Source organism: Pygoscelis adeliae, unplaced genomic scaffold (genome assembly GCF_000699105.1).
Source record: "Pygoscelis adeliae isolate BGI_AS28 unplaced genomic scaffold, ASM69910v1 Scaffold77, whole genome shotgun sequence".
In the NCBI taxonomy this organism is placed as follows: domain Eukaryota; kingdom Metazoa; phylum Chordata; class Aves; order Sphenisciformes; family Spheniscidae; genus Pygoscelis; species Pygoscelis adeliae.
The window spans coordinates 8,053,960-8,081,583 of NW_008825216.1; the positions used below are offsets into that span (position 1 = coordinate 8,053,960).

The 27,624-nt window shown below is 36.3% G+C and overlaps 1 protein-coding gene across 1 annotated transcript; it reads right to left on the reverse strand.

Moving 5' to 3' along the window:
• Positions 1–873: 873 nt before the first annotated feature.
• Positions 874–21,413, reverse strand: FGFR1OP (FGFR1 oncogene partner). The gene is made up of 12 exons (XM_009329258.1): positions 21,408–21,413; positions 19,497–19,685; positions 17,526–17,580; positions 16,785–16,873; positions 14,779–14,913; positions 13,896–13,979; positions 9,166–9,383; positions 6,403–6,512; positions 5,165–5,233; positions 4,382–4,421; positions 3,623–3,716; positions 874–3,165 (listed from the first exon to the last, which is right to left on the reverse strand). Exons 1-12 carry the CDS (start codon positions 21,411–21,413, stop codon positions 3,091–3,093), a joined length of 1,164 nt encoding a protein of 387 aa, XP_009327533.1. The 3' UTR covers positions 874–3,090.
• Between the last annotated feature and the right edge of the window lie 6,211 nt (positions 21,414–27,624).

Here is a 27,624-nt window from a genome sequence, read left to right on the forward strand (position 1 = left end):
CATGGTTTCTCACTTTGGTTAAAAAAAAGAAAAAGAAAAAAGAGTGGAATACAGTAACTTCACTACAAAAAAAAAAAGACAGGTATAGTTTTTATAATCCATCTTCATTACCACAGCTGTAACTAATGGTATGGAACTGTCAGCCGTAGCTTAGTCCTTAATTTTTTGCTTCTGGAAATCACAGGATTTGTTAAACAAATTACAGAGTCTGAGCGTTTAACAAAAAAGCGTGTTTCTAACCAGACCTAGCTGGTACAGAACTGCGCAGACCAGTCGTAAGTGCCCCTTCTCAGACACGTCCTTCTCTGTTCACAGAAATGTCTGTGAAAAGACAGAACCAGCACCGAAGAACACTTGGACGGGAACATTCCCATCTTTAAGACAGGGCTCTCGTTAATTCTAACAGGTTGGGTATTCAACTGCATTAGGTCCTTTAGGGAGAAGCCTAATGTAAAATACCAAACAATATGGTTTGAAATGTACAGCAAAGCAAGCATTCAAGAGAGCTTAGCTTGTCAGTCATGTTTAAGTAACTCAGACTAGCAGTGGTAAACAAGACAAAATTTTGCCAATCGAGATGGGATTTTTTTTTTTTCCTTTGTTGAATCGTAAGCCATCTGACAACTCAGACTGATACCCAGTAACCCTATTCAGTCTGGTCTTAATCAAGACTAATTAAAGCTTCACCATCAGGAATTGCAAGATCCTTTGGGCTTCGAAGAAACCTGAGCACACGCACATTCTCAACTGCGGACTGGACTAACTCTGAAAAAAAAACATTTTTCAAGAAAACCCCCCCAAAACCCACAAAGCATCCTGAATTTCCTAAATGTTAAGATTTTTTGATTCAAGAAGTCTCAAAAATACAATTTAGCCAGCACAACAGCTTTATTTTGCAGTTTGAATTATTATATACAATTCCGTAAAAGCCCACAGGAGGAACAGCATGGAAACTTACCACTTTTTGGCATTTCCTTAAATTAGAGCCAAAGTGCAAGGTCTCCAAGTAACCCCCAAGGTAAGAGAACAACACTTTGCTGTTAACAAGAGTCATGTTAACACTTAAAATATCTAATTAGTTATTTAAAAGGCCACATCTTCAAATAAAATTAGAAATCATTTAATAAAGTGTTTGCTTCTTTTGGTATGATAAATTGCCACGTATCCTACAACTAACAGGTAACGGAACATCATATTTTCCCAAGACATGTAAAAAAGCAGACAACACTGTCTCTACATTATTCCATACACCTTAAAAACGAATGCCAGAAATCAGTTGTTCCCAGGTGTTTGAGTGGAATTGTATTTCCTTCAGACACGCTGTTGCTCTTCTTCAAAAAAAGAAAAAAAAAAGAAAAAAGCCCAAACCAAACTTTTCATACATAGTATCTTGAGGCACAGGTTCCCCCATACTTAAAGGAATTTTTACACAGGTTGTATCATATGTTACAACATTGTTGCTATCTGAAGTCTATGGCACATTAATTTTTTGGGGTGAAAAAAATTCTCCTCTGTGTTCAGCTGCTACAATATGGCACAAAGTTAGAAGTTAACACCATGACTAAATATCCTGATGCTTTTTTGCTGGCTATTTTGGGGTGCACATAAATAAAAGGCACACTTTTCCTCTCTCCTCTCAAATCATTTACGTACTGTACAAGCCTAACTTCCCAGCACTGCTCCATGCCTGCTGGCCCAGTGCAAAAAAAGATTTAAGTCAGCATCCAATGCTAGTAGCAGCTCTATATGCTTAACCAATGGCTTTAGTTTAGCATGCTACTTCCACTGTGGTGACCATTGATGAGAGGCCAACAGTGTTCCTGAAAAAAATTACAAAGCCTAAAAAAAAGTTAAGTTATTTATATTCACTTACATGTATATTTTCCAAATGTGTTCACAATGTTCAGAAAGTGCACATTTTGAAGTCTTGTTTCAGTCTTACAAATGTCCATGACCTATATATTATAGCAGCGCCATGTATCGTTAAAGAAACTTGTCCATGTTTCTGTTACTGACCCTGTTTTGCAAGAGTATAATGAAAACACAAGAATTTGCTCTTAGCTAGAACTTAGTGTCCATAATGTCTTCGATATGGTATTTTAAAATATTTGGATTTAATTCTGTACAGCAGTCAGACTCTGAAAAACAGAAGGTTAGTGGTTTCACTTTTCGGCGCTCATTTTTACGTAACAAGGATTATCAAGAATGAAAGTGAGCTTACAGCACATGAAGAGCCCTCGATAATAAAAGCTCCACAAACCATTACCACACCGTTAAAAACTTAACAAAACCCAATAAGATTTAGTTAATGATTTGTGGATCCTTACAAAATTACTTTTCGTGATTTAACAACAGATAACATCGATGAAATTATCACATATAAAAACACCTTAGGTCTTAACATCAATGGTCTGACAAACATTTAAACAAGAATATTCGGAGTTGAGACTAGTGCTAAATTTAGCTCCTAAATTTAGCTAAATTTAGATTTGAGAGTTTAGATACTCTCAACTTGATATGCCTTTAAAAAAAAAAAAAGTCCAACTTTCAGAAGAGTCTGAAAAACAGCAGTTTCAAGTAAGTCTGGAGCAATTAGGTATTGTGGCTAGAGTTACCATAAATATGTACTACATGCTGACTTGACAAAATTGCATTAAAAGAAGAGTGAGTTGAACCACTACCTCTGAAGGTTCTTGCTTTGGTTATCTTTAAAAAAAAATTCAGACTGTTACAATAACAGTGCAAGTTCATTATAAAGCCACATGCCTCTCTGCAGATGTTCTCTTATCGATTAGTTTTTATTATGTCCACTGCCAGCAATGGACATTCTGCTTGGAAAATCCACCTCCCGCTGTAAAAGGTTTGGCTGAACCAAATGAAGAAAATAATTCTGATATCAGACTCAAATGGGAACGCACTATTTCATTTAGTTCTTGTTAAGAATATTTAAAAGCCTTCTCCACTTACAGTCTTTTTGAAATACAAGGCACAAATAGGGAGTGGACATTCCAGCAAAAAGTGATTGTCTGAAATTAACAGTCCACAGCAGTCTTCTAGTCCAGCACAACGAAACATTTTTGCTGTCCAATTCTATGCCACGTCTTCCAGATAATCTGCAACATCACTTAACTGAGAAATGGTAAGGTCTTGTGTGATGCCTTCAAGCTAGAAAATAAATGAAATTACAAACTCAGAAATCATAGAAACAGTAAGTATTACTTCTTGTAGTCCTTCATATAGCACCCCATCCTTTTGGCCTCAAGCTCTTTCAGTGAGATTTCAACTCTTTTAGGAGATGCTCAGACAGATCTTGAGATATAAGGATAAGACATCCCTATGCCGGATAGCAAACCAGGCTCGAATACATTTTACATGCCTAGAAACAGACAGTGAATTGTGCTACTGAACAATTGCTGCGGGGCTTTTGTTTTGTTTTTTAATCAGTATAGTATCTAACTTGGCAGGAATACTAGGTGTAAAAATACAGAACATAACAAATAATACAACTTCAACGTGTATCCAGGGAACCTATGATAATGGCACATTCCTTCACAGAAGGTTAAAATAAAGTCAAGACAAGATCAGAAGAGTGTCAAGAAGAACAATTTTTAAAGAATCATACTTTATCGCTGGCATTCGACTCCTCTGTTTCCACAGAAATTTCATCTATTTCTTCACCAATACTGATATCACTTTTTTCTGAGCGATGACTAGTACTAAAGAGAAGGAAAACCATAAATGTAGAAATAAGACTTTCTTTTTGAACATCCAGGTATTACATTCACTTTATACCTGACATTTTATTTGGATTTCATTTCCTAGCACGTTAAATATAAAGTTACTTAAAAACCGTTAATAACTAAAGGCTTTCTACCAAGATGAAGCCATGATAAATACTGATAAATACTTAGGCCTCAATCCTGCAATTTACAACACCAATACCTTCACATCGTAAGGATGAGGCTGTTAAATATTTATTACCGACTACTCATGATGCTTTATTTTTTAGTTGAATATTTCAGCATACACTGTATTCATTGTCTAATAGCATTAATTAAAGTGTTAAAACATTGCTAAGTGCTTGGTTCAGGAAAAAAAAAAAAACACACACCTTCCACAAAAGAAAGCAACAACTTATCACCTTAAAGTTAGCACCAGGTTTTTAAGGAACTCATTACCCCCTACACAAAAAGGATCTGGTTTTTTAAATTTGTAACTGTATGTATTAAAATAGCAAAGCTAAGTTTAAAGGAGTTCAGAGATACTGACAGACACCAGCAATAGTGACTAGCTAAAATACTATGAAATAATTCAAATATGCCAGTGGATATGCTTATAATGCATGAAATATTATGCTACTGCAATATCATCCTTCTCTTACCTGTTGAAGTCATCAGCATACTCATCGTCATCTCCATTTCCTAAATAATTTTTAAAAGGTATTAATGAAACAAGTTTTCTCTTCAGGAAATGCAAAAAGGAATCTATTCCTACACCAAAATACATGGTTTGATGGCCAGCAAAAGTGGGAGTAGATTAAATTACTTGTGCAGATTTAGGGAGAGAAGCTGAGTTTATGTTTGTCATTAATTAATCTCAATCTCATTTACACAAACTGTTTTGAAATTGAACATACGTTTTCAGGATGTTGACTACATTGCTGAAGACAAAATTTAAATACTTGGCAGCTCTATTTTGAGAGAGAGTTGATACTACTTATAACACATCATCTTCATATTGCTCCTAAAGCTTACAAGGCAACTTTCAAAGGTGTGGAGGGCAAGTAAACATGACACTGAAAAACAGTAAGGCTGCTATCTTTTTCTGCAAATATAAAGCCCCTTCTTTTCTTAGAAACCTAGAAAACAAAATTTATCACTTGATATTAGCAGATGTATGCACAGAACGAATCAAATTTTTGCTGCCTGTGTAAAATACTGATCGACATACAAGACACCTGTTTTCACTTCTCTGTATACCTTTAGATCAGATCTTGCTCTTAACTCCAGTAAGTTTCACAATGGTGTTAAATAGAGTGACAGAAGTAGAAGCTGAAGATTTTAGTTCAATATGCATATTTCAGTTTCTCAGATTCCTCTAAGAAGCTGGGCCAGAACTTACAGTTAAAAGTGTCAGAGCTTACCCACGTTTAGCAGTTACTTGCCTAATTCTAGTGATCCCAGTTTTGCATTCACCAACCTCAGGTCTTTCAAAACAGAGTTTCTATTCAAATCTGTAACAAAACAAAAACATTTATATCAGAAATTTAATTTGTGACTCTAATAAGATCACACTTAAACATACCATCAACCATTTATAACAAGTGTTCTTTTATAACAACCTTATTACCATACTATATTATAAAGTTATATATTATATCCAATTTTCAGGTCTGAACTCTGCTAACATTTGAAAACATGAGTAGCAAACAGGGACAATCTCCCAGTATTCAGGATCAGGTTTTACAACATGAAAGCAAATATCCCTAAAGAACTTGTGCAAATAATGTAAGATAACAATAAAAAGGAGTAAGTTAATTTCAGTTAAAAACTGAGCAATGGAATTTTATACTCCTGAAAACTGCTTTATATACACACACAAAAAGAGGAGCGCAGGCAAGTATTTCATGCTCCAAAACATAAGATGCCCCAATAGTAGCATAATATATCAAAACCAGTATGCGATCACTCAGTGAAAAACGCATTCCTATGAAGCATATTACAACCAGAAGGGTGCCACATTAAGTAGCTGTCGTGGTTTAACCTCAGTCGGCCACTAAGCACCACGCAGCCGTTCGCTCACTCCCCCCCACCCGGTGGGATGGGGGAGAGAATTGGAAAAGCACAAGTGAGAAAAACTCGTGGGTTGAGATAGAAACAGTTTAATAATTGAAATAAAATGATAATAATAATAATAAGATGATGATAATAATAATAATACACAAAGCAAGTGACACACAGTATAATTGCTCACCACCCGCCGACTGATGCCCAGCCAGTCCCCGAGCAGCGGCCCCCCCCGGCCAGCTTCCCCCAGTTTATGTACTGAGCATGACGTCACATGGTATGGAATGTCCCTTTGGCCAGTTTGGCTGTGCCCCCTCCCAGCTTCTCGTGCACCTGCAGCCTCCTCAGTCGGTAGAGCATGGAAAACTAGAAAGTCCTTGGCTAGTGTAAGCATTACCTAGCAACAACTAAAACATCGGTGCCTTATCAACTTTGTTCCCATCCTAAATCCAAAACACAGCCCTGTACCAGCTACTAAGAAGGACATTAACTCTATCCCTGCCGATACCAGGACAGTAGGCTGTATCACATTTGCATCTGAATGCATAGATCATTCATTACATTACGGGAAATATCTCCTACATTCATCAAAACACAAAAACATGTGAAAACTTACTATCAGACTCCTTTAGCGAAGGTGCACCAGTCAGGGAGCTTAACCCACTTTTTAGAGGCGGTGCGTCAGAAAGGGATGCTAGACCTCCTGCTTTATTAGCTTCAGTTTTCCTAAAACAAACCAAATAAATAAGTACTTCACAGAGGTGTAAAATGTGCGTAGTGACTTTCTTTTCTATTATTTACGAAATTGTCATAAAACTAGAACAGCAATATTTACACCAAAAAGAGCAAGGGAAAAGGACTATAACATTCTGCCATCTTAAAAACAGTAGACAGTTTACTGGCACAAGTGTCAAGCAAGACATTCAGTAAGAAAGTCACTTTCTCACCTATGCAAAGACTTCTGCCTGCCTTCTTTCACAGACAGAGCTCCTTCATCAGCATCACTATTTTTATCAAGGGGCCTTTCATTATCCCCACATGTAAATGCAGCCAAAAGAAGAAAGATTCAGATATAAATCAATATTTAAATTAATTTGTTTTATAACTAAAAGAGATTATGTCTGACAAAACTATTAATCCTAAGAGCAGTCAGTTCACAGAACGAAAACCTCTCAAAGCACGATGGATCTCATCATCACGTGTTAAAGTTCACTTGGCTACTACCTATTCCGTTCATATATTTAAAGAGTTGAGTTCAAATACTACTTGCAAGTGAAGGATGAAGAAACACTATTAAAAAGAGATCAAGATTTTCACATTCAATATTACCAGAACTGTTTGTTACTGTGATTCCATTCCTGTTAGTAATGGACAACATTTGAATCATTCATTGTATCTATATCCCCAAAATATCATGCATACCATCACATTCAAAATTTTGAAGTGTTTTAATACAACGAGTCAGAGACCTAGGGGAAATGAGAGCTTGGATCACCCCTTACTTTGTCCTTAGTTACTGCTTATTCCCTTCCTCTCTAATGCACCCTTCTTACAGGAATGGGCAAAGCTCCCATAAGGAATTTACCTTTTTGCAAACCGAGCGATGCTGGCACCTCTCCTATGTACTCATCCCTTGGGACTCAGGCACACCAGCACAACATACCACAAAAGGATTTCACCTGAAGAATATGTTCTTTTTTCTCCTCTAGAGGAGCTGCCAGGAGGGTATAAGTAAAAGACTCGGCAGACACAGCTCAGTCACAATTAGTTGCTAGCTCATTTATTATTAACATGTTCAGCAAACCTTATTATGGAACATTACTATAATTCTACATCACAATAATATTATGAGGTGCAAATTACTACTTGGTGGACTGTGACTACTACAGACACATAGTTTGGAAATATTTTTTTCTGTAGAGTTTCTCTACTAGGAAAAAAAAAATCCTTATTTTACTGAATAATTAAGAGTCTTTTTCTTGGATGGTCTTTTTAAAGAAATCCAGTTTACCCTATTTCAAAGTGAATTTCCTTTCCTGCCATATGAAAATGCTCAAACAATAAGAAACTAGTTTATCCAGAAGTTTTTCCAGCCTTTTCTACTTTTCCCAACTTAGCATTTAAACCTATTTTACGGCAACACAACCACTTGCTACAATGGTTAGACTTCGGTTGAAGGCTACTTAAATGAGCTCTTGAGTAAGGAGCAAATGCACTCAGATACAGTTTTAATCTTGATATTTCCAATAAGAAAGAGAGAAAAAATACCACAGTAGGGTCATTTGTAACACAGTATTTTCCAGAGAAAAATCACTAATCTGAATAAAAACATTCTGCTTTTATATATATCTAACTAGAGCTGTATTATAAATAATCTTTCTCAGAGAGTCCAATAATTTGCTAGAAAGAGACCTAGTTTACCTGGCATGATTGCTTTCTGTTATACCAGAATGATCGCATTCCAAGAGTAAGCACCTACTGTAGCAATAATACAAAAAAGTTTATACTGTTCTACCCACTATCGACATAGTTGGGGGGGAAAAGCCAACGTAAGGGGAGCTACTGTCAAACTGACTTGCAAACACTTCTCCAACCTCTTCTGGTAACCTCTACTAAGCTAGAGCAATTCTCCCATTACTTGAGCACAGCAAAAGAACACCATGAAACGATCTTGCAGCATTTCTCAATAGAGATATTTAAACTAAGCTTCAAGAAAACGCAACATGATAACACAAAGGTAGGTTTTTCAGTTTTATAACAAAGCTATTGTATAGTTCAGTCACTAGTTCTTGTTTCAAATGGTATTCTTCAGTCATCAGACTCCATAGATGAACAATAAAAAAATGCCCTTCAGAAGTGTCTGCAAAATTGCCATATGCAGAAATAACAACACTTCACTAAAAACATAGAACTGCACACAAAAGGTGCTGCAATGTGAAGAGGAAACCCTCAGCTGTGACAAAACTTTCCTTATTCTCAGAATTTACGGAGCTAAAGCACTATCCCTGTCATTGTCCACTTCCTTTAGTGCTGATCACCACTGTAGCTCTGCTGCATGAAGAGACACTGACATCTGTGCCTCATATATGTTCATTTCACCAAAGAAATAGGCTGGGGACATTTTATAGTCTAACTGATGCACCTTAAAGTGATACATTTTTCAACCCATGGTACATCCAAGAGATCCCAGATGACACTGTGCATTTCAAAGAATAGAATCTTAGAAATGCACATTTCAGAAACAAAAATGTTCCAGAACAGAACTAAACACTCGCATTTACAAAGTGCGAATAATCAAACATCAGCTAGCTCTCAAAGGTCTGCAAGCATACTGAGGACAAAAGAAACCTGTATTAAGTAGAATATCCATGTTACTTACCAGCCATAAGTTCTTTCTGGTTTGGGTATAGGATCATCAAAAAAGGAATCTCCCTCTACATCATCTTCATCCACACCTGGATCACTTTTTTCTTTGGCATTTAAGTCTTTGTTTTCTAGTTGAGGATCTAGTTTTGTTTCATTAGGCAGAAAATGAATGCTTCTTTTGCTTGCTTCCCCTGATGAGACACTTGTATCACTTTGAGTGGTTTCAGCCGCCTTGAAAGATAAAGAAAAAAGCCCTTACTGAAAGGAGTAAGTAATTTCTCTTGAAGAAAACCCACATAAACTGGATTTATGTCCTATAATACTGTAAGTGGTAATATAAACACACACTATATAATATACACCTACCATCACTTTTTAGAAAGTTAGCTCAGATTTTAGTACTTCTCAGGAATTTGATAGTATCATCAAGAACCACACAAGAAAAAAAAGTTTTTATCACTTTAGAAAGGAAGTGTTCTTTATTGTTGCTGCCATTAAAAAAAATTTTGTTCCATCCTCTGCATTGCTTTGCTATCTAGATCACCTCTATTATAAAAGCAACCAATTTAAAAGATGTTGGTCATCAAATAAGGAAATCTACATGCAGACTGATTCTTACCTCCTAGCTTTGAATATAGGGGGGTTTGTTTTACAGCCTGAAAGTTACATGATGCTTTATTAATATTATTTTGCAACTCATCTATAAACAAATGTTGTTAGTTACAGCCACCATCTTCAAAAGAAATCAATTTAAACCCATGCAAATTACTCTAACTTCCATATTAAATGGTAATCTCTGCAATATAATATTAGGTTTTGAAGCAGCAAGCATGAGACAACTGCAGTTAATGACACTTTCTCCCTCCAAATAGTAAAAACAAAAATGACACAAACAAGATAATTGAAAAGTACATAACTTTCAGTCTTTATATCACACTTATGGCTCTGTCCTACAGACACTCAAGCTTGTAAGGACTATTCTATATGCTAACTTTAAGATCAAGTAATACACCTCAAGTCATATCTTTGCAAAACTTCGTGGCCCAAAGAACAATACTGAAATTTACCTAGATAATCAAGCTGTCGTGAAAAAACGGATTTTTAAACAACGGCATTTTGCTACCTAGCAAGCAGTACTGCAATTTTTATCTTCCCCTAGACTTACTAAAATAAAACCAATGAAAAGATCTATTTATTTCACTAACTTCCTTCCTGCACACTAAGAATAGCAACAGTTTTGAAACAAAACCAACAGTATTGTTTAATCCATATAACCAATATGTAGGTTGCACTGTCACAAGTATTTCTTTATGAGCCATTAAGTTTCATTCAGAAGGCTGAAGTAAAATTTTCAAACTGTAGGCCATGGAAGTTGAAAAAGGCCTACCAAGGTCATTTTGTCTCAGTCACAGAACCACATTCAATTGCTGGCAGCAGCTCAGTTCTTCTAGGACAAGAAAAAGTACTTATACCTGTAAGTGGTAGTAACAACAATATTTTAATTTCATATCCTAGAGGAACAGAATTGTTGAAAATTAAGAGCTTAGTGATACCCTGACTGGAGTAAAAAAGAAGTTACAGCTACTTTTCTGTCCTGGGCCCTGAGGGAGTGAGCTGCTGCTATCTTGTTTGAGAAACTAGAAGCACAACAGTTGGCCTTTGCTTGAACTCATATATCAAAGTTTTGCTAAAGTGAAACAACTACTTTCAAATTGTAGTGATAGGTTAACCATGGCTAAGGGTTCAAAGAGCAACATGCCTGCCTTGGGTTTCAGACTAATACTGTTAGTAAGTCACTGTGGTTTCACACTTGCCCTTAAACAAATGTAATTCTTCATTGCTGCCAAGAGCTGTGGTCTTGGTCTCTCCTAGCACACTCCCTTCTACATTACATCTATTGGTTGCCAAGTCACAGTCAGAGCCAGTTCAGCTCACAGGTTTGCTGAAAAACCACCAGAGAATCTCAAGTTTCAATCAGGAAGTCTAAACTGTTCAGGTAACTTCCATCTTGCTCCAGCCGGGACTGGCTAAGATTTCCTCCTTCTGCTTTATTTTTACTCCAAGTATGTTGCACAGGCAGAATATTCTCCCATCCTGCCTTTGCCAAGGAGAGGGAAAACTGGCACAGGGCGGGAAATCTAAAAACTGTAGTCCCATTAAGATACCCACTACTTATTCTTAGAGGAATATGTAGTCTGACCAACAGCTGTTGCTGTTTCTATGAAGAAACATCTGTACACAAACCAATTTTCTCCCGTTTCTGAGATAATGTATTGCTGAATCCTCCATGAAAATACATTTATGAAAAGCATTTCCAGAACATGTTCATCTATCTCCCACTGCAATGGAATTATGACTTGCTTGCCAAGGAAGACGGGTATAAAAAAATATAAAAGCCTGATCATAAATTCCCGCTTGTTGGAAATTATATTCTACTTGCAACCTCATCACATCAGAAAGAACATGTAAATGAAAGTGTTCTTATCACCACCTCAGCTGCTGCTGCACACCATAAGTATTCAATTCTAAAAACTGCGGTGTTCCAACAATGCACAAAACTCTCCTTGAAAAAAGGAAACATGGTTCAATGAATGATCTTTTACCACCCTTTAATACTTCTTGCTCAGAATTAAATACTCCCATCTGGTAGTTTCTCTAAAACTTAGACCTCAGAATAAACCTTAGAATCACTTTCTTGAGTCCATATATTTATTGGGGATTAAGTATATACACATTAAAAAAATGCCACTATTGACTGGACCAGTCACAATCACTATCATTAAGCTGAAGTCAGTCAATAGGAGAAGCTTTTGCATCTATGGACTAACGCACCTAAATAGTCTGAAAACTATTTAGGCCCCTAACGCAGCCTGAAAAAGAATTCTGACAACCTCAACACAAAGAATACAACAAATTGCAATACAGTATCACTTCTAGAAAATAGCACTAATCTTTGGAAATCATTCAGCCATGGCTTATATTTATTTTCTACGCAGTTTAGACAGCACTATTTGAGCTGGGTACAGGAGTTCCTGTTTTGTACAGGCCCAAACAATTGTGATAAAAGAACTAAGACTGTAATTTATTCTTGTTATAATCTTAAACAACAGGAATGACTGTTACTACTCCACGACAACTTCTCTAAAGCAGAGATTCCAGGCATAACTTAAAACTCATTCTTATCAATCCAGTTTCCTAATGAAACAAGTCTTAAGATACTATACTCCTCTGTGCTTGTGTCTCTCTCTCTTCCCCTAACATATTTTGGACTGGCTGGCTAAGTTCAACCACTGCAAAAAGGGTAGAAGTTTAAAAAAAAAAAACAAACAACCTGCGTAACTGCATTGCAAAAAGCTCTGTCAAGAACAGACATAAAGGAATAAGATTCATACCAGACGGAGGTTGGACCAGCCTCGAGACATGTGCATGCACACACCAAAAAAAACATATGAAACCTTTTTCAATTTACAAGCTACTGGAACTACGTTTTTCCTCCTCTAAACAACTATTCCTGAGGAAAAGCCATATAACAAACACTTGGCTCTTCTCTTTCTGACCTACTTATTTCAAATAAAGTAATTTAAACCCAAAGATGAAAGGTGGCATATGCAAGGGAGAATGGAATATTTATGACATCTAACTCATCATCAGTAGTTGTTCATAGCTAATCTAGAAACACCCTAAGCCAAAAGTAGGGGCTCAGGTATGAAGCAACAGTATTAGTAACAGTCAGCATTCAGAACTTTTTAGTGGATTTTTGTTTTAAAAGCTGGTACCAAGCAAGAATTATCTTCTCCTAAAGCAGGTCTGAAATTATTAGAATTTCCATTCAAAGGTCAGTTACAGAAGTATTAACTTTTAAGGTACTATCAACAAGCACAGCTATTAAAGTAACTTAATCTTGAATGAAGCTTGCTTTTCAAATTGTATAGTTTTCTGGTTTTGCATGGCAAAAAACTAAAGAACTGGAATAAAAATGAAGCAGATCCAAATTGAACTGTCTTTTTATTTGCTTTTATCCTTATCATTCCCTCTCCCAAATGAACAAACTAACAAGAAAATCCATGCAGAGCTATATTTCTTAGCTTTCATTAGTGAGCTGGAAAGCTTCTAAGTTATTTCCAGTAATCTTGAAAAAAGCTATTAAAACGTTTTATGTGATCAGATTACATCAATAATTTGAACAAACTTTAGTACTTGAATCAGGGTTGTTTTGCTTTGGGTTTGGCTTTTTTTGGGTTTTGGTGGTTTGGTGTTTTGTTTTGTTTTTTTTTTTTTACTGGGTGCAGTGGGTAGCTGGTTTCTTGGGGAAAAGAGGCTTAAGTGATCATGCCCCTTTCCGTGCCCTACACTCTCCCATAATTCTCAACCTGTTGATCAGTTCTAGTCAAATGTAAAGGACTACTAGAGGCCTGGAAGATGTTAGTTAATACAGATTTTGTGCTAACAGGAAGCAGAGAAAAGAAAGTCACAGGCCCCAACACAAAGACAGTTGTATCCTAACACCTTATCAATCCTAAGCAGTAATCAGCCAGCTACCTCATAAACAGACAAGTTAGCTCCAACCTGTCTGTGTCTCACGGAGACCCTGCGTATGCGCTGTCACCTACCCAGTCAGAAAGGTACAGGACTCTGAAGATCATTTAAGTGAATGCCATTGTATCCGCAGTTTCATAGGAGTTCTCTCTTTCACTTATCTCATGTATGTTATGTAGCTTTTTCATTATATATAAACCATCTTACCTTATTTGGAATAGGGTGTGTACTTGATCTTCCATCAGATGATTTTGATGTGGGGCACAGGCTATCACTCAGAACTGGAGCCACCTAAAAAGTTTCAGACACACTTATTAAAAATATACTGAATTTTGTCATAATACCATCAAACAAGAAACAAGGCTACCATCCTCACTCACACAGTACGCAAACTGTCACACTGTGATGCTATGTTAGGAAGTCTATGACAACTACTTCTGAATTTAAGCTTTTGTTGGGGTACTGAATGCCTGTCAGGTGCAGAAAGTTTTCTTTCGAGCCACAATCACAACAGAGACTAAGCAAATGCTATTGGTTGGATTTCATTCATTTAATTAAAACTTAATTATATATTCCATTAAAATATTACCGTTGTTGCCTTCAGGTAGTTCAGTATTTCAGTAGTTTCATATATTTAGTTTTAAATACATATGTTTTCAGAAAACAGCTTTAAAGCTTTTGACAAAACCAATTCTAGGCTTTTCAGGTCATATTAAAATTAGAAGTCTGCCAAAGAAAATAGGTATAGCTAAAAGTGTTATCAAACCACACTAGAAATTAGAAAGTAAGTGACACTGATTTGTGTCATTTATCTGGGTTCACTCTGTGTTACTATATTGTAGCAGAGTATTAGTAAAGAGTACTAGGGTGGCATTAAAAGCAATACAATAGTCATAATCTTTATCTTTCAGCATTGTTTTCTGATAAGCTATGTTGAAGGCATTTCCTATTATACTAACTATAATAAAGACTTGAAAGAGTATAATACTACAACAGTAGCCAAGTGTCCTTAATTTCAGTTTATTTTATCATTGAAATGAAAATGAATAAAGAATTATGAAGGAAGAAATTACATGTTAACACTACTTACTTCTCCACTGCCTGAAATCTTTTTCTGCTGACATTTTCTAACAACCTCCAACAACAGGGGACCACCCACAGTACCTTCCGCTTCTATAATTCCCAAATCTCGAGCTAAGTTTTCTCGACCATCAAGGCCATTTAGCTGGAGGAAAAAACCAAACATTAAAAAAAAAAATCACAACACAGAAATAACTGTCAGAAAACGCAATATATATTTTGTATTGTAACTCCTAAAACTTTTTGATCTTATTTAACATGGCAATATTTTGACTAAACAGTGATTATTTAAGACTTCCTGTTGCATGTGGACTAAAGTAATGATAGCCTATTGCATCATTTATTTCTGATCTGTACCTGAACTTATCACAGACCATCCAAAATTGTTTTAAATATGCAAGTATTCATCATTAGCATGCTTCAGGATTTAAGGATTTATATGGTCAAGTTGTTTTAGCCTATCACATTTAAAAGTGGATCCCAGGACACCTAGCCAGTGGTTCCAGCAAATTCATAGATGATGGAGAGTCCCCATTCCTGTGCATATAGAGTATGCCAGCATAGGTCAACACTTACTTTCAGTCTCTGTTTCACTTTAAAAAAACATGGGTTTGGACAGAAACAGGGATGAAAGTAATTCAATATCAGCCAAAAAAAAAATTGACAGGAAAAAATTAAAGAAAAAATACACTTTTTAAAACTGAACTTCACATTATAGCAGAAGAAGAATGCTGCAGCAAACCCAAGTTGGTGGGCGTAACCTCAGAACGGCAATACTGCAGAGGGCACCTGTTCGTCTTGAACTTTTATGATTATTTCGTGACACTTCCTATCAAAACACTGATCAAACAAACACTGAAGCAAGCCACCACTAGTCAAGCACACTGAAACATGGAGGATAAAGAGACAATAGAACAGACTGCTCAGAGACAGGGGCTAGTAGAGGAAGACAAAGTAAAATCTTTCAGCACTATACACAGCAGCCTTGGCCAACTTGCTTAACTTTGGCCAGATTTCATATATGCACTGCATTAGGTGAAAGAGACTTTTACTGGAAAAAGGAAGGGGGCATTTCAAAGAGCATGAGATGCCTTTACAATGCGAATGAAGCACTGCTCCCAAGAGTGAGTGGCAACATGACAGAAAGCATGACTGTTTCTATTTGGTAGCATGAACATGAATCTTTGTACAGATGTGTCCTAGTGCAATAAATGCAGCTAAGGATATTTGGCAAAGGACAAGAGTGTATGGAATTTTCTTTGGTTAAGCCCCTAAAAAGAAACATGAACTTCTGAGAAACAGAAGTCAATTAACTGATTTAACAAAGTTGGATTTTTAATAAATTAACTAATTAAACTGACATTAAGAATAAAAATGAGTATTTGAGATGTAAAGATAAATTCTTCAGTTAAATGGAACTGTTTCAAACCCAAATTTATTATTAAAACCTTTATATCATAAAAAGAGACAAAGGGACAAACATGATGAAAAACCTCTAACTCAGTATCAACAGCCTAAAAGCAATCAGTTGGGCTACATGATCATCACAGGTCCCTTCCAACTGAACTATTCTATTCAATCACTTTTTGTCACGTGCATCTGCACAAAGTCCTTCGTTTCACTGAAATTTCTCTCAGAGTAGATTACTGACATTATTTTAATTTTCATTTAACAATACTAACTTAATATCATGACATAGTGAAATTATTGGCAAAAAGTGTTGCAGGAGTATTCTGTTGTATATACTGTTATGAATTCACAAAAATTATTAATTTAATTCAAAATTAACATATTATCAAGCATTGTTTTTTATAAAGGGAATACTCACTCATATTAGCACGCTTTCCTGGAATATGTGTCTTTATGGCAATAAGTACCTTTTACAGACTAAATATAAAAAATTATTTAGAATAAACACAAGCAAGAGGCTTAAAAAAATCTACTATAGTTTCTGTATTCATTGTCATGCACTCCAAACAATCAGCATAGCACACAAATAAAACCAGTATATCTTACTGTGCTTGATTCAGGCTGAAAAACAGCCAGTGTAAAATCAAGATTGAAAAAACGTAGAAATTCTGCAACAAGACCTGCTACCAAGCGACCTAAAAAGGAAATGAGAAGAGTAAAAATACACCAGACAGAAACAATACTTACTTCAAAGATTTAACGTTAACTTGGCTTTGGTATAAACATCTACATTGATTCAACACTCCTACAAACATCATTTAGGCATTCAGCAAACTACCACCACATAGCTAATTTGTATACCAATTCCCTAATTTCTAACTCAACCATCGTATCAAAATTATTTAAGTCAGCAATACTGCAGGAGCATAAATAGAGTTTGATTACAAAATCCAGGCGTAAGGGTTTTTTTTTTTTAAACTATTCAGCTGTTTTAAAGACTTTTTGGCGTTTCTCCTATATGTGCATTCACTACCGTACCTCTACAGTGAGTTTTCACTGGTTACTGTTTCTATTGGTCTAGAATGGCTCCAAGTTAGCATAATCATAACTCATCATGAAATATTAATTTAAATGCATTGGTCACCTCAGTTAAAAATACAACTTCAGCAATATCAACTTCAAAAATTATAGATTGAATTCTATTCTGAATGAATAGTTATTACAACATTTGACAGGAACAAAAGCATCCTTTATGTCATGAAGACTGTACTGTTAATAAAAGATTCAAAGATTTAGTCCTTTGTTCCCTATTTTTATTATTTTGAGAAGTATACTCAAAGAACTTACCATCTTTTGTACCTAAAAAACTTTTCAAGCTTTCATTTACCAGAGGTGTTTTGTTCTGTCAAAAAGCAAAAACCAAACAGTAATTAACATCATCCTCATACTAACAAGAAATTGAAAACCATAGCAAGTCGGTGTTTTGGTGTGCGCTGTTCCACAATTATGCCTGGCATGTGTAATTCAGTTCTTCAGAATATACCTTTGTATTAATTCTACTACGTACAAGTAAAAGCTGCAGAGCCATACATTTACTTAGGCAAATTAAAATTGTCTCAGTATTTCTATTATAAAAGCTACAGAGCTGGACTAATTTCACCAAAGTTCTTAATAGCATACTGATCTTTATTTACTTAATGAATAAGAAGGTAAGTTAAGCAGGTAACTTCCCAAATTACTCCTCTAATATAATGCCAAGTTTAAGAAAATTCAGTCCCACTTTTTAAAAAATGGGAATTTACAAATCATCTAGACAAAGTGTGGACTGTGCTAATTAGTGGTTCACAAATCAATACTAATCTTCTATTAATTAAAAGACCTTCAAATATATTATGAAAATGGTATTTCTCCCTTGTTAGATTTGCCCTCTTCAACTTTGATTTTTAAACAGAGATAAATCAATGTGCTATGTTTGCGTTTGTCAAAATTGTTCAGGAATTTTTCAAACCAAATTGTAAATGCCATTCCTAACATATCAAAATATCCTGGGAAAGAACCTAACTCAAAGAAAAGGATCTGTTATAGGTATTTATCACTATAGTCGTAAATGCTAACACACACAAGAAAGGGCTGTGTGAAAAAAGAACTGTATCTTGCTTAATATTTAGGAGTTCAGAGTAGTGATAAGTATTAATATATTTTCAGTGTCTCTACAGTGTAAAATTAAAATATCATGATGCATTTAAGCTGTTTGAAAAAAGAGTGATCTGAGGTCAAATGTAGCAAGTCTCTCTTCAGCCCTATTACTCCCCATATAGTCCGGGAGGTTGTTCTCTGGGTACCCTACAATATGCTGAAGCTTTCCGTAAGAGATGGCACTGTTCTGTTACATCACTCTTCCATTATGTCTTCTTCAGCAATCTCATGTTAGATTTCAGGAATATGGAACCTCATACCATAAAATAACTACTTCCCCTCCTTACTAATGTCACAATAACATTTGTTTCAGTTGTGCAATTTTCCAGAAAGAGCACAACCATCTAACCAGTGGAGGAATAGGACAGTTTTCCATTACTCTTTTGAAACAGAGTGCCTGGACATAGAGCACCCTCTCCTCTCTAGTTCTAGGGAATGGAAAGACACAGGAAACGAGGCAATGCCAGCAGTAGAAGGGGTCACAAAACTAGCGTCTGCATACCACAGCAGTACTGTTACTTAATCATGCTAGTATCACATACCCTTAATATTATTATATTGCCAAGGTATCAGTACATAGTCCATCTCTTTATTCAGAATTCTTCCTTAAATATAAGCAAATTATCCTGAAGTAAGCCTACAACATCCTTGTGAGAAATACCAAAAGCATTAGCATACTTGGCAAGTTACTGGATTAAATTGCTTTCACAATACGCTTGTCAAAAAAACCCCCACTATAATATTTTACATTTCAAAAGACATTATTCAGAGTTCATAAAACCTTGATCAGTCAACTAGATTTTTTTTTTTTAAAGAAGTATTTGATGGAAAAGATATTTAGTTATTCTGGTCAATTGGACAGAAGCAATATAAAACCAGCAGAGATAGTTACTTAAAGTTACAGTTTCAAAAGGCTATGTAACAACACGTACTTCTAAACACCAGGAAACACCCTGGTAGTCCTGTTTTCTGTTCTTTAAAGCATCATGCTCTTATGCAGCAATACATAATTTTCTCTTGTTACATTTCAGAAATAGAAAGTATTAAAGCTATTATATTGAATTCTACATGAAGAACTATCGGGATGCTGATTTTTTGAAATTTTTTTTAAGGTTCTCTTACCTCTACTTTCTCTTGTTCTTCTAATGCCAAAAAAACAGCTGCTCGCAACTCTGCCTGCCAAATAAAAAAAAAAAAATACAACAGCATTTCTACAAGCACTGTTTTCCCTATGCAAATAGAATGCAAAGAGCCAGCAAGTAGCTTAACAGCTATTTGTTTCTCCTCAAGCAACTTGGCATCGATTGTAATCTACATCAATGCAATTAAGACACTTAAGATTACAGGCAATGTGACTTGAGGCTGAGAAAGAAGAGTTTTCAGTCTGAGAACAAGGTGGTGGGGAGATTTGATAGCAGACTTCCTAAACTATTTCTTCATACATAAAGATATCCCAAATTATCTATATTATCTCCTATTAGTTTTTTCTCAGTTAAAAATCCAGCTCTTCAGGCAGCTTTGAAACACCTACTCTTCATTTACAATTCATTCAGGAAACATGAAGAAATAGCTTGTGATAATACATTCTAAAAGTTAACATTAAGATATACAAATTCCTATGATTTCTTGTCAGATCACACTCAAAGAAACAGAATTTCTCAAGGAAAAGAGCACATGATTACAGTCATTTAAATATTCCTGTACTGACGTTTTACCTAACTGATTTTGAATATCTTAATATCAAGGATCAGAATTCTTGTAAGGACTATTTTGAATATTTAAGCTTAAGCCTTGCCTACTTTTTTTTTTAATTTTTTTTTTTTTTATACACTACAGTTTCTCTGCTTCTTTCATTGAACATATCAAATGGACAACATACATTACATTTGATGAAGGAGTTTGCCACTTTAATCAACTCTTAATCTGACATTTTGAAGGAGCCAGTAAATAACACTGCAGTAAAACTATAAGAGCCAGCGCTACTCTGTATGCCAGTTTTCTCAAGAGCAAAGAAGAAAGCAAGCTTTTAAAGAAAGAATGATTTCCATAACTAAGAGTAAGAACAATACGAAGAGTGGCTGGATTTTCTCATGTATATTACGAAAGGTAACTAAACATGTATTACCCTGAAACTGTTCCCTCCCACCAAAAAAAAAAAAGCTTTTCATAGGAAAAATAAAATAAACACTTCCTTTTTTAAGCATAACTCTCTTTGGGGACCTTTTTAAAGGACAAAAAGTAATGCTTTTTAAACTTTTTTAGTTAAAAATACTTCCCATCATAAGAAGTGTAAAATGCTTACCACAATTGCATGCAAAGGTAATACTGACACTGCAGTTACATTTTTTCAGGTGCTGGGGTACAGCATTCAATCAGCAAATCCTCTTACAACCCACTAATGTAAATATTACTCTTACAAAAACAGTTTACATTTAACTTTCCCACCAACAGCTAACTTGTTTATTAAGTCTTATGTCACTATAAAAAACTTCAAATGGTTGCAAGGCTGACTTTCTTTTCCACTGATACCACAGAAACCAAGTGTACTTACATAAGAGGACAAGAAGAATAACACAGCACTGTGAAACAGACTGGCTATTACAACTGTTCAAAATAAAAGACACGAGCCATTACATATGGATAGGGGTAAACCCCCTTAAGGGTCTGGATCATGAGACTGTAGAACAAAGTTGTCTGAAAGTAGTTGCCATTACATCAGCTGGTCCAGAGTCTGACCTGTTTGAGATTTTGGAACAGTATCACAACTGTCATTCCTTTTCACAGAACTGTGATTATTTGCCTACTTCACTCCTCTAGGTCCAACCCAGTGGCTTTTAAATATGAACTGAGGTGCTTTTCTTCCTCTTCTCATCTATTTAATGACACCATCAATTTCTCCCAGATGTTGCCATTCCCCATTAATAGCAGGTTCACCTTATATTTCCATTAGTGGCCAATCAATATCCTTAAGGTCAGGACCTTATCACCAGAAGATAATGCCACTGGTATTTACTACATCTCCCTTTGGCTTACCTGCATCATCTAGAATACTACTCTACAGCCTTTCCACAGATAAGCAGCCCTCCAATTGGTCCTTCAATCATGCGAGCATCACAGTAAGTTTGAAGTTAAGCGTTCCTGTACTACCTCCACAAGGAAGGTTTACACCATTCCAACACACTGACCTTCAGCCTTTGAGGTGGGTACTGCTCAGATCGTAGCAAGATATTCTCAAAATATCATCTCAATAAATTTAGACATGGAACCATACACTTGAATCTGTGTGAGGTTAAAGCAATAATTCTCAAGTTCATGAGGAAGAAAGTAAAAAGCAACAATGACAAAGCTGAGGCCAAAGGAAAAATCACCCCAATACAAAGAGATGAATCATACTACACAGTAGGATGGACAATGTCATATAGGCTTTTCAGGACCTGAAACAAGTCACAGAATTTGAACACCAGAGACTGAGACCACCATCATCAGGTATGGTGAAAGCAATTTGCTCCCACCAGCAGATATGGAGGCTTATATAACTGCATAGATTAATCCATTTCTTCTCCCCCCCCCCCTTTTTTTTTTTTTTAAATAAGTGTGAAGGGTTTGCATTTGTCTTTGCCCTAGTAGCCTTTGGCACCAGCCCAATCTGTGTTCCATACATCGTTAAAAACTGCTCTTGCCATGCTCGTATTCCACACCACCCCATTCTGCTAGCAGTCTTCAATATAATCCAAATACATTTTAAAGAATTATATTCACAGTCTAGCAGTAAAGCAGACCAAAGCTTGATATTCAACTTCCCCACCCATATCCTTCCTAAGTCTTCAATAGAACAGGGTTATGGCCAATAGAGCCAGATGATGAATAAGGCGACAGTGTATATCTATCACTCTTACATCCACCAAACCCACAGGTTTCTTTCTCATGCTGTGGAAGGTGCCCATTCCCTTCTATCCCTAAGAAGTTTTATCAGACAAGAGCTCATACCAATAAGACAGCAATTTGATTTCACTGAACTTAGCTAAAATGAGTAAGGCTAACACTGTATGACAACCACTGACTGTACTCAGTGGGGAAATGTATGGGTCAGTATTTTGAAACAAAAGTACATTTCCTCCCAAGCATTTACAGCTCATCAGACAACACTGTCTCTTGCTGATTGCTGTTGCACTGTAAATCAGAAGCTTGTACTCCAGGAAAGCATCTTTTCTGCACTGGGCTTTAGTATCCCTCTTCAGAACCTAGATAAGTTTATCCTGCTCTAAATACAGAGCCTTTTGCATGTATCTGAAGTCCTGCTGTATAGGAAAACAGCTCCCTCAGTCTGCAGTTCCCTGGGAAAGGGAAAAACAGTTCTTACTATCTCAAGAGCTCCCCAAACACATTTTTAGGTGGCATCTCAAAAACGCCAGTCTTATTCGGCAATATGCTCTTAATAGTAAGATATCAAGCACCTACCTTACAAGGTTATTAATCTTATTTAGCACACTTGTAAAAGCCATCCAGCAGCAGCTTTCATCCAGATACTAAATAAAAAGTAAAAAAATAAGATAGAGACTGTCCAGGACTGAAGGATGACCTGTAGCCTATAACTACCTCCCACTTGCAGACTCCAACACATACGTATGTAGCATGCCCCTGGAGTTTTCTTTTATTGTGCTGGAACGCATTTGTCCAGCACTTAAACAAGAGAGCTTACTGTCCTAGGACAAAACCTGAGACATTGTTTTCCAATAGGAAAGCACTTGGGGACTTCAAACTCATTTCTATGCCTCAACGCATGTAGGCACATCAGTGATCAAGATGACTTCTTATAACAGGCACTAAGCACAAACTGTGGCTAATGGCTTATTTGTTGCACACTGGTCTCCTCTGCATAGCTACACAATTCACTCGCAAACATCCCGATATCCCAACACCTTCCAAAGAGATCTCGGCAAAGTTATTTTTTCCTATCAAACTTTATTCATACTTTCTACTCCTGAGGCAATATTTTAGATGAACAAGCAATGGCTTCTTGGCACTGACCGATCTCAATATGCTGTGGACTACTAGATCAAAAAGCGGTCACTTTAATTTCATAAAATGCTTTGTACACATAGTACAGTTGAGTATGACATTGTCTGCTCGTTGACAAAGCCTTGCTGTTTCATGCATCTCAACGTCATTTCTACAAACCCTCAGAGTCCTGCAGCTTTTGCAGAGGAAGTCCTAGGACTATTTTTTTTTTCCAAAGACCCATTAGCAGAAAGCATAATACACATTTCAGCTTGCCAAATGCATATGCTACCACCCTTCTCAACCTGCTTAAACAGCTGAACACATGCAGTTTTTGAAGCCACAACTGTGCATTCTCTAAGAAACAAGGGGCAGGCAAGTTCAGCAAGTGTCAATAAGGGGGACATTCATTTCAGAGATCTGCAACAGGCCAGCTGGAGGTGCAAAACTCTCCTGCAAGCCTGCATTCACAAACATATATAACTTCCATCTGCTCCAGTGCTATGAAACAACCCCATGCATCCACAAGCATAAACAATCTCTTGCATATGTAAAATTTAGTGGCACCTTCCTGCACAACTTTCAGCGTCTCCACTTCCTAACTCCAAAATGACTGTCTTTATACCTTGGTAGATAGGGAGCAAGACTGGCATAGCGTTAAGCAGTCTAACCACTGGTGATCACCCCAGGCTAAAACCCTGTGTGCATCAGGCTAAAAGCCTGTACCAGTCTATATGCATCACAAATCCAAAGCTGATGCCAAACTGTAAACAGCAACTTCACTACCAATGTCACTCCGTGCCCTCCCCACCACTCTCCATCTGCAAAGTCTGTGAGTTCTCATCCTTGAGCATGATCAGTAAAGTAGTTTGCATGATCATTTTTTGTCCACTTCAGTGGAAAACTCTTCAACTTCGCAGCCTTAATTGGCTAAGAAAGTTAAACTTGCTGGCAGTGTAATTGAAAAGATGAAGAATGCTGGAAAGAGAAACAGGAAAAATCCATACCACAAAGGAAGCAGTAAACACCTAAAAGTCATAAACTCTAAATACCTGCAGCTACATTTATCATGTGCTTACTCTGCATGTCACAAGTAGTTCTCATTCTCATGTTCCTAACGGTAGGATACATCCACAATGTTAAGAGGACCATACTGACATTTAAATGTTGAATTTCAGTTAGTTAATCTGAAATCATTATAAGTGGTTGTATTTTACTTAACTTATACAAAGAAATAGATGTTACATAAAAAAAAAATTATTCCCCTCGATTCCAAGAAATTAGTTGACTTTCTGATATGAACCGCTTTAAAAAAATAAACAAACTAAAACCACAACATCCAGAAAACAGGAGATTACACTGCAGTGTGCAGCATACTTATGACAGCTAATAATTCAAAGACATGTAAAAGCATTGTTCATTATAATATATGGAATGAAGATGAAAAAGCAAATAGGGCAACTTTAACTGACCTATGTATATGCAGTTAACAGCCCATTTTAAAAATAGCATTTTTATTCTATCTAACAACACCTTATTTGCCAGTACCCCAGCTGTCTAGGTTTTGAACCAAATTAGCAAGGAACTAGCAAGAACAGTCTCAGCTGGCCAAAAGCAACCATAGTCATATGATATTAGTGATGCTCACCTCCCTCATATTTGTAGCAACAGCAAGTTCCAGAGAAGATGCAAAATTCAGGTGGCATAAACTTATTTTTCCAGAACAAAAGAGATTAAAATATACAAACCAAAACAAAATAAGATAACAGAGGAACACAGTAAGAAGCATAATGGCTCTTCTTGCTCTGATGATGACAGCTTCCCTAGGAGAAAGATCACATTCTCTTCAAGATGGAAGAACATCTCTATTTGTACAGCATGCATCACACAGTATCAGTGATAATTTTCACTAAAGTACAAATATCCACAGTTATATTCTATATGGTTACAGAATTCATTAGGAAGCAGTCTTATCCATCAGATTAATTCCAATGATTAACAAATTATATATATACACACACACTGCAGCTTAAAGACAGGAAATTCTCAACTGCAAATGCCAAATATATTTACACATCTTCCAGTTTTCACAACAGGACTTCATTAAATACTCCAGTGTTCAAAGCCTAGGGTAAATAGAAAAATCATGAACAGATTTTTAAAATGCCATACAAGTAACTTTTTTTCAGCTAAATAACTTACACCAACACCAATGTGTCCAAGAAATTAATCTCAAAATAAGAACTAATAAACTACAACCCATTATAAAATCATGTTGTACTAGAGAACAAAGGCATCACCATAAGTTTCCTTCTAAAAATTACTGTCATTACATTACACAACGTATTAGCTGACAGCCTGATACATTCTATCCACTGAAATAATTCCACTTGAATTCTAATCCTTCCAGAGCTGTCTTTACCTGTAGTGCTTCATACCAATTCAACTATACATTGACCATATAATTTTCTTTAATGTATCTACTTCAATAAATCTCAAATACATTATTATAGTTAGTTTTCTAACCTCATACATCTTGAAAAAAAAGATCAGTGCTCATTCTGAAGTACAAAATAAACAACTGTTTTGATAATATGTGTTTATTCAGTTCTACTACATAATAAAAAAATACTGACACACAATAAAGAAACACTATTGATCACAACTATGTTTAATTTATTTTAATGAAAGGATGATGGCAATTTTATATTTTTTTTAATGCATGGTGTAATCTAATTTCAATTAAAAGCTGACTATTTAAGAAAACTTGTTCAACCTTAATTCTTCCCGAAGACAAAGGGCTTTTTGTCAGGTACTAGCAGAACAAATTCTGTAAGTCATTAATACTGTCAATTAACAGACAGCCATCAAAGTCATGTGCCAGTTAAGGTTTACAGGTAAGAAAACAACCACCATGAACTCCTCAAATGAGCAGCCCTTAACCATAAGCATACCAATTATTAAACAGTAACTCCTAGTATTAAAGAGACATAACCCGGTAAGTAGGATGCAGTTTGCATTGTTGTAAGTCATTTGCTAGTTTGCCTTAAGGATACCTTACACCATATTGGATACTACACACTTTTAGCATTATAGAATAGTGAAAATGACAATAAATATATTTACACAAAATTCAACGAACTGGCAAACATAGTAAAAAAACTTGCATACTACACAAAGGCAGGAATTAAGAAACTACAGCTCACATGCTCAATATGACCTAATTAGGTTGTGATTTTCTTTAGTTATCATTCTATTATCACCACACTTTTATTGGTTCACACTACATGAGAGGTTAACAGGTGGCCTAAAAGGCCTATTTGACACTTAACTAGAAAAACATCTCCCTACTCAAAATATAGTTACATGAGCTAGAATCTTCATCTATTCATGGAATTTAAATACGGATTATCCATTTGAAATGCAAGAACACATTTTTAATAATACTATTTTGTTGAAAGGTATGACGACTAGCCCAAAATCCAGTGGACTTCAAAGCACACACACAAAGACGCTCTCATTTCCATTAACCACTTCAGTTGTTGAACTGTTCCTGAAATATCAGCAATGATTATCCACCTCTTGAATACTTAAAATAGAACACTGTGGAAAAACGCCACCATCCTTGATCTGAAATCCAAACTTCATTTCTCCTCTAGCTTTGAAGGGAATCCAGGAGTTATTATGCTTCCATACCTGTATGGCTCTCTGCTATGCACAACAGTTATTGCTGGAAGCTTCTAACTTGAACAAGAATCCAAGGAACCAATTTTCATATCCTTTCTGACACAAGCTCAGGCTTATACCCCAGGCTTGGAAGTAGTGTATGCTCCACTACAACACTATCTTCCATGCATTTTCTTAACATGTTATTTGTTCCCTGTAGGCAGGCAGCATCTCCAGTTTCCAGGTTTAGCAAGCCTCCAAGACACAACCCAAGCAACCCACGCTCAAAAAGAACAACGTTTAAACAGCGACGCTCAAGGACTCCTGCTTGAAATTTTTAATAGGGGCTTTTCATATCGAAGCAGAGACAAACTCTATCCATCCACCCTGTCCCACACCACCCGGCGGCTGAATGTTTCCAGCGGGTTTGGCAGCAGCAAGAGAGCTCTTGCGGCCACACGAGGCCGAAACCACACAGCCGGGCGCCCGGCTCCCTGCAGCGGCCGAGAGCTCCCCTCCCTGTCCCCGCCTGGACGATCTTGCAACTCCTGCGCCCGCCGGGCAGACCTCAGGCGGCGGTCAGGCC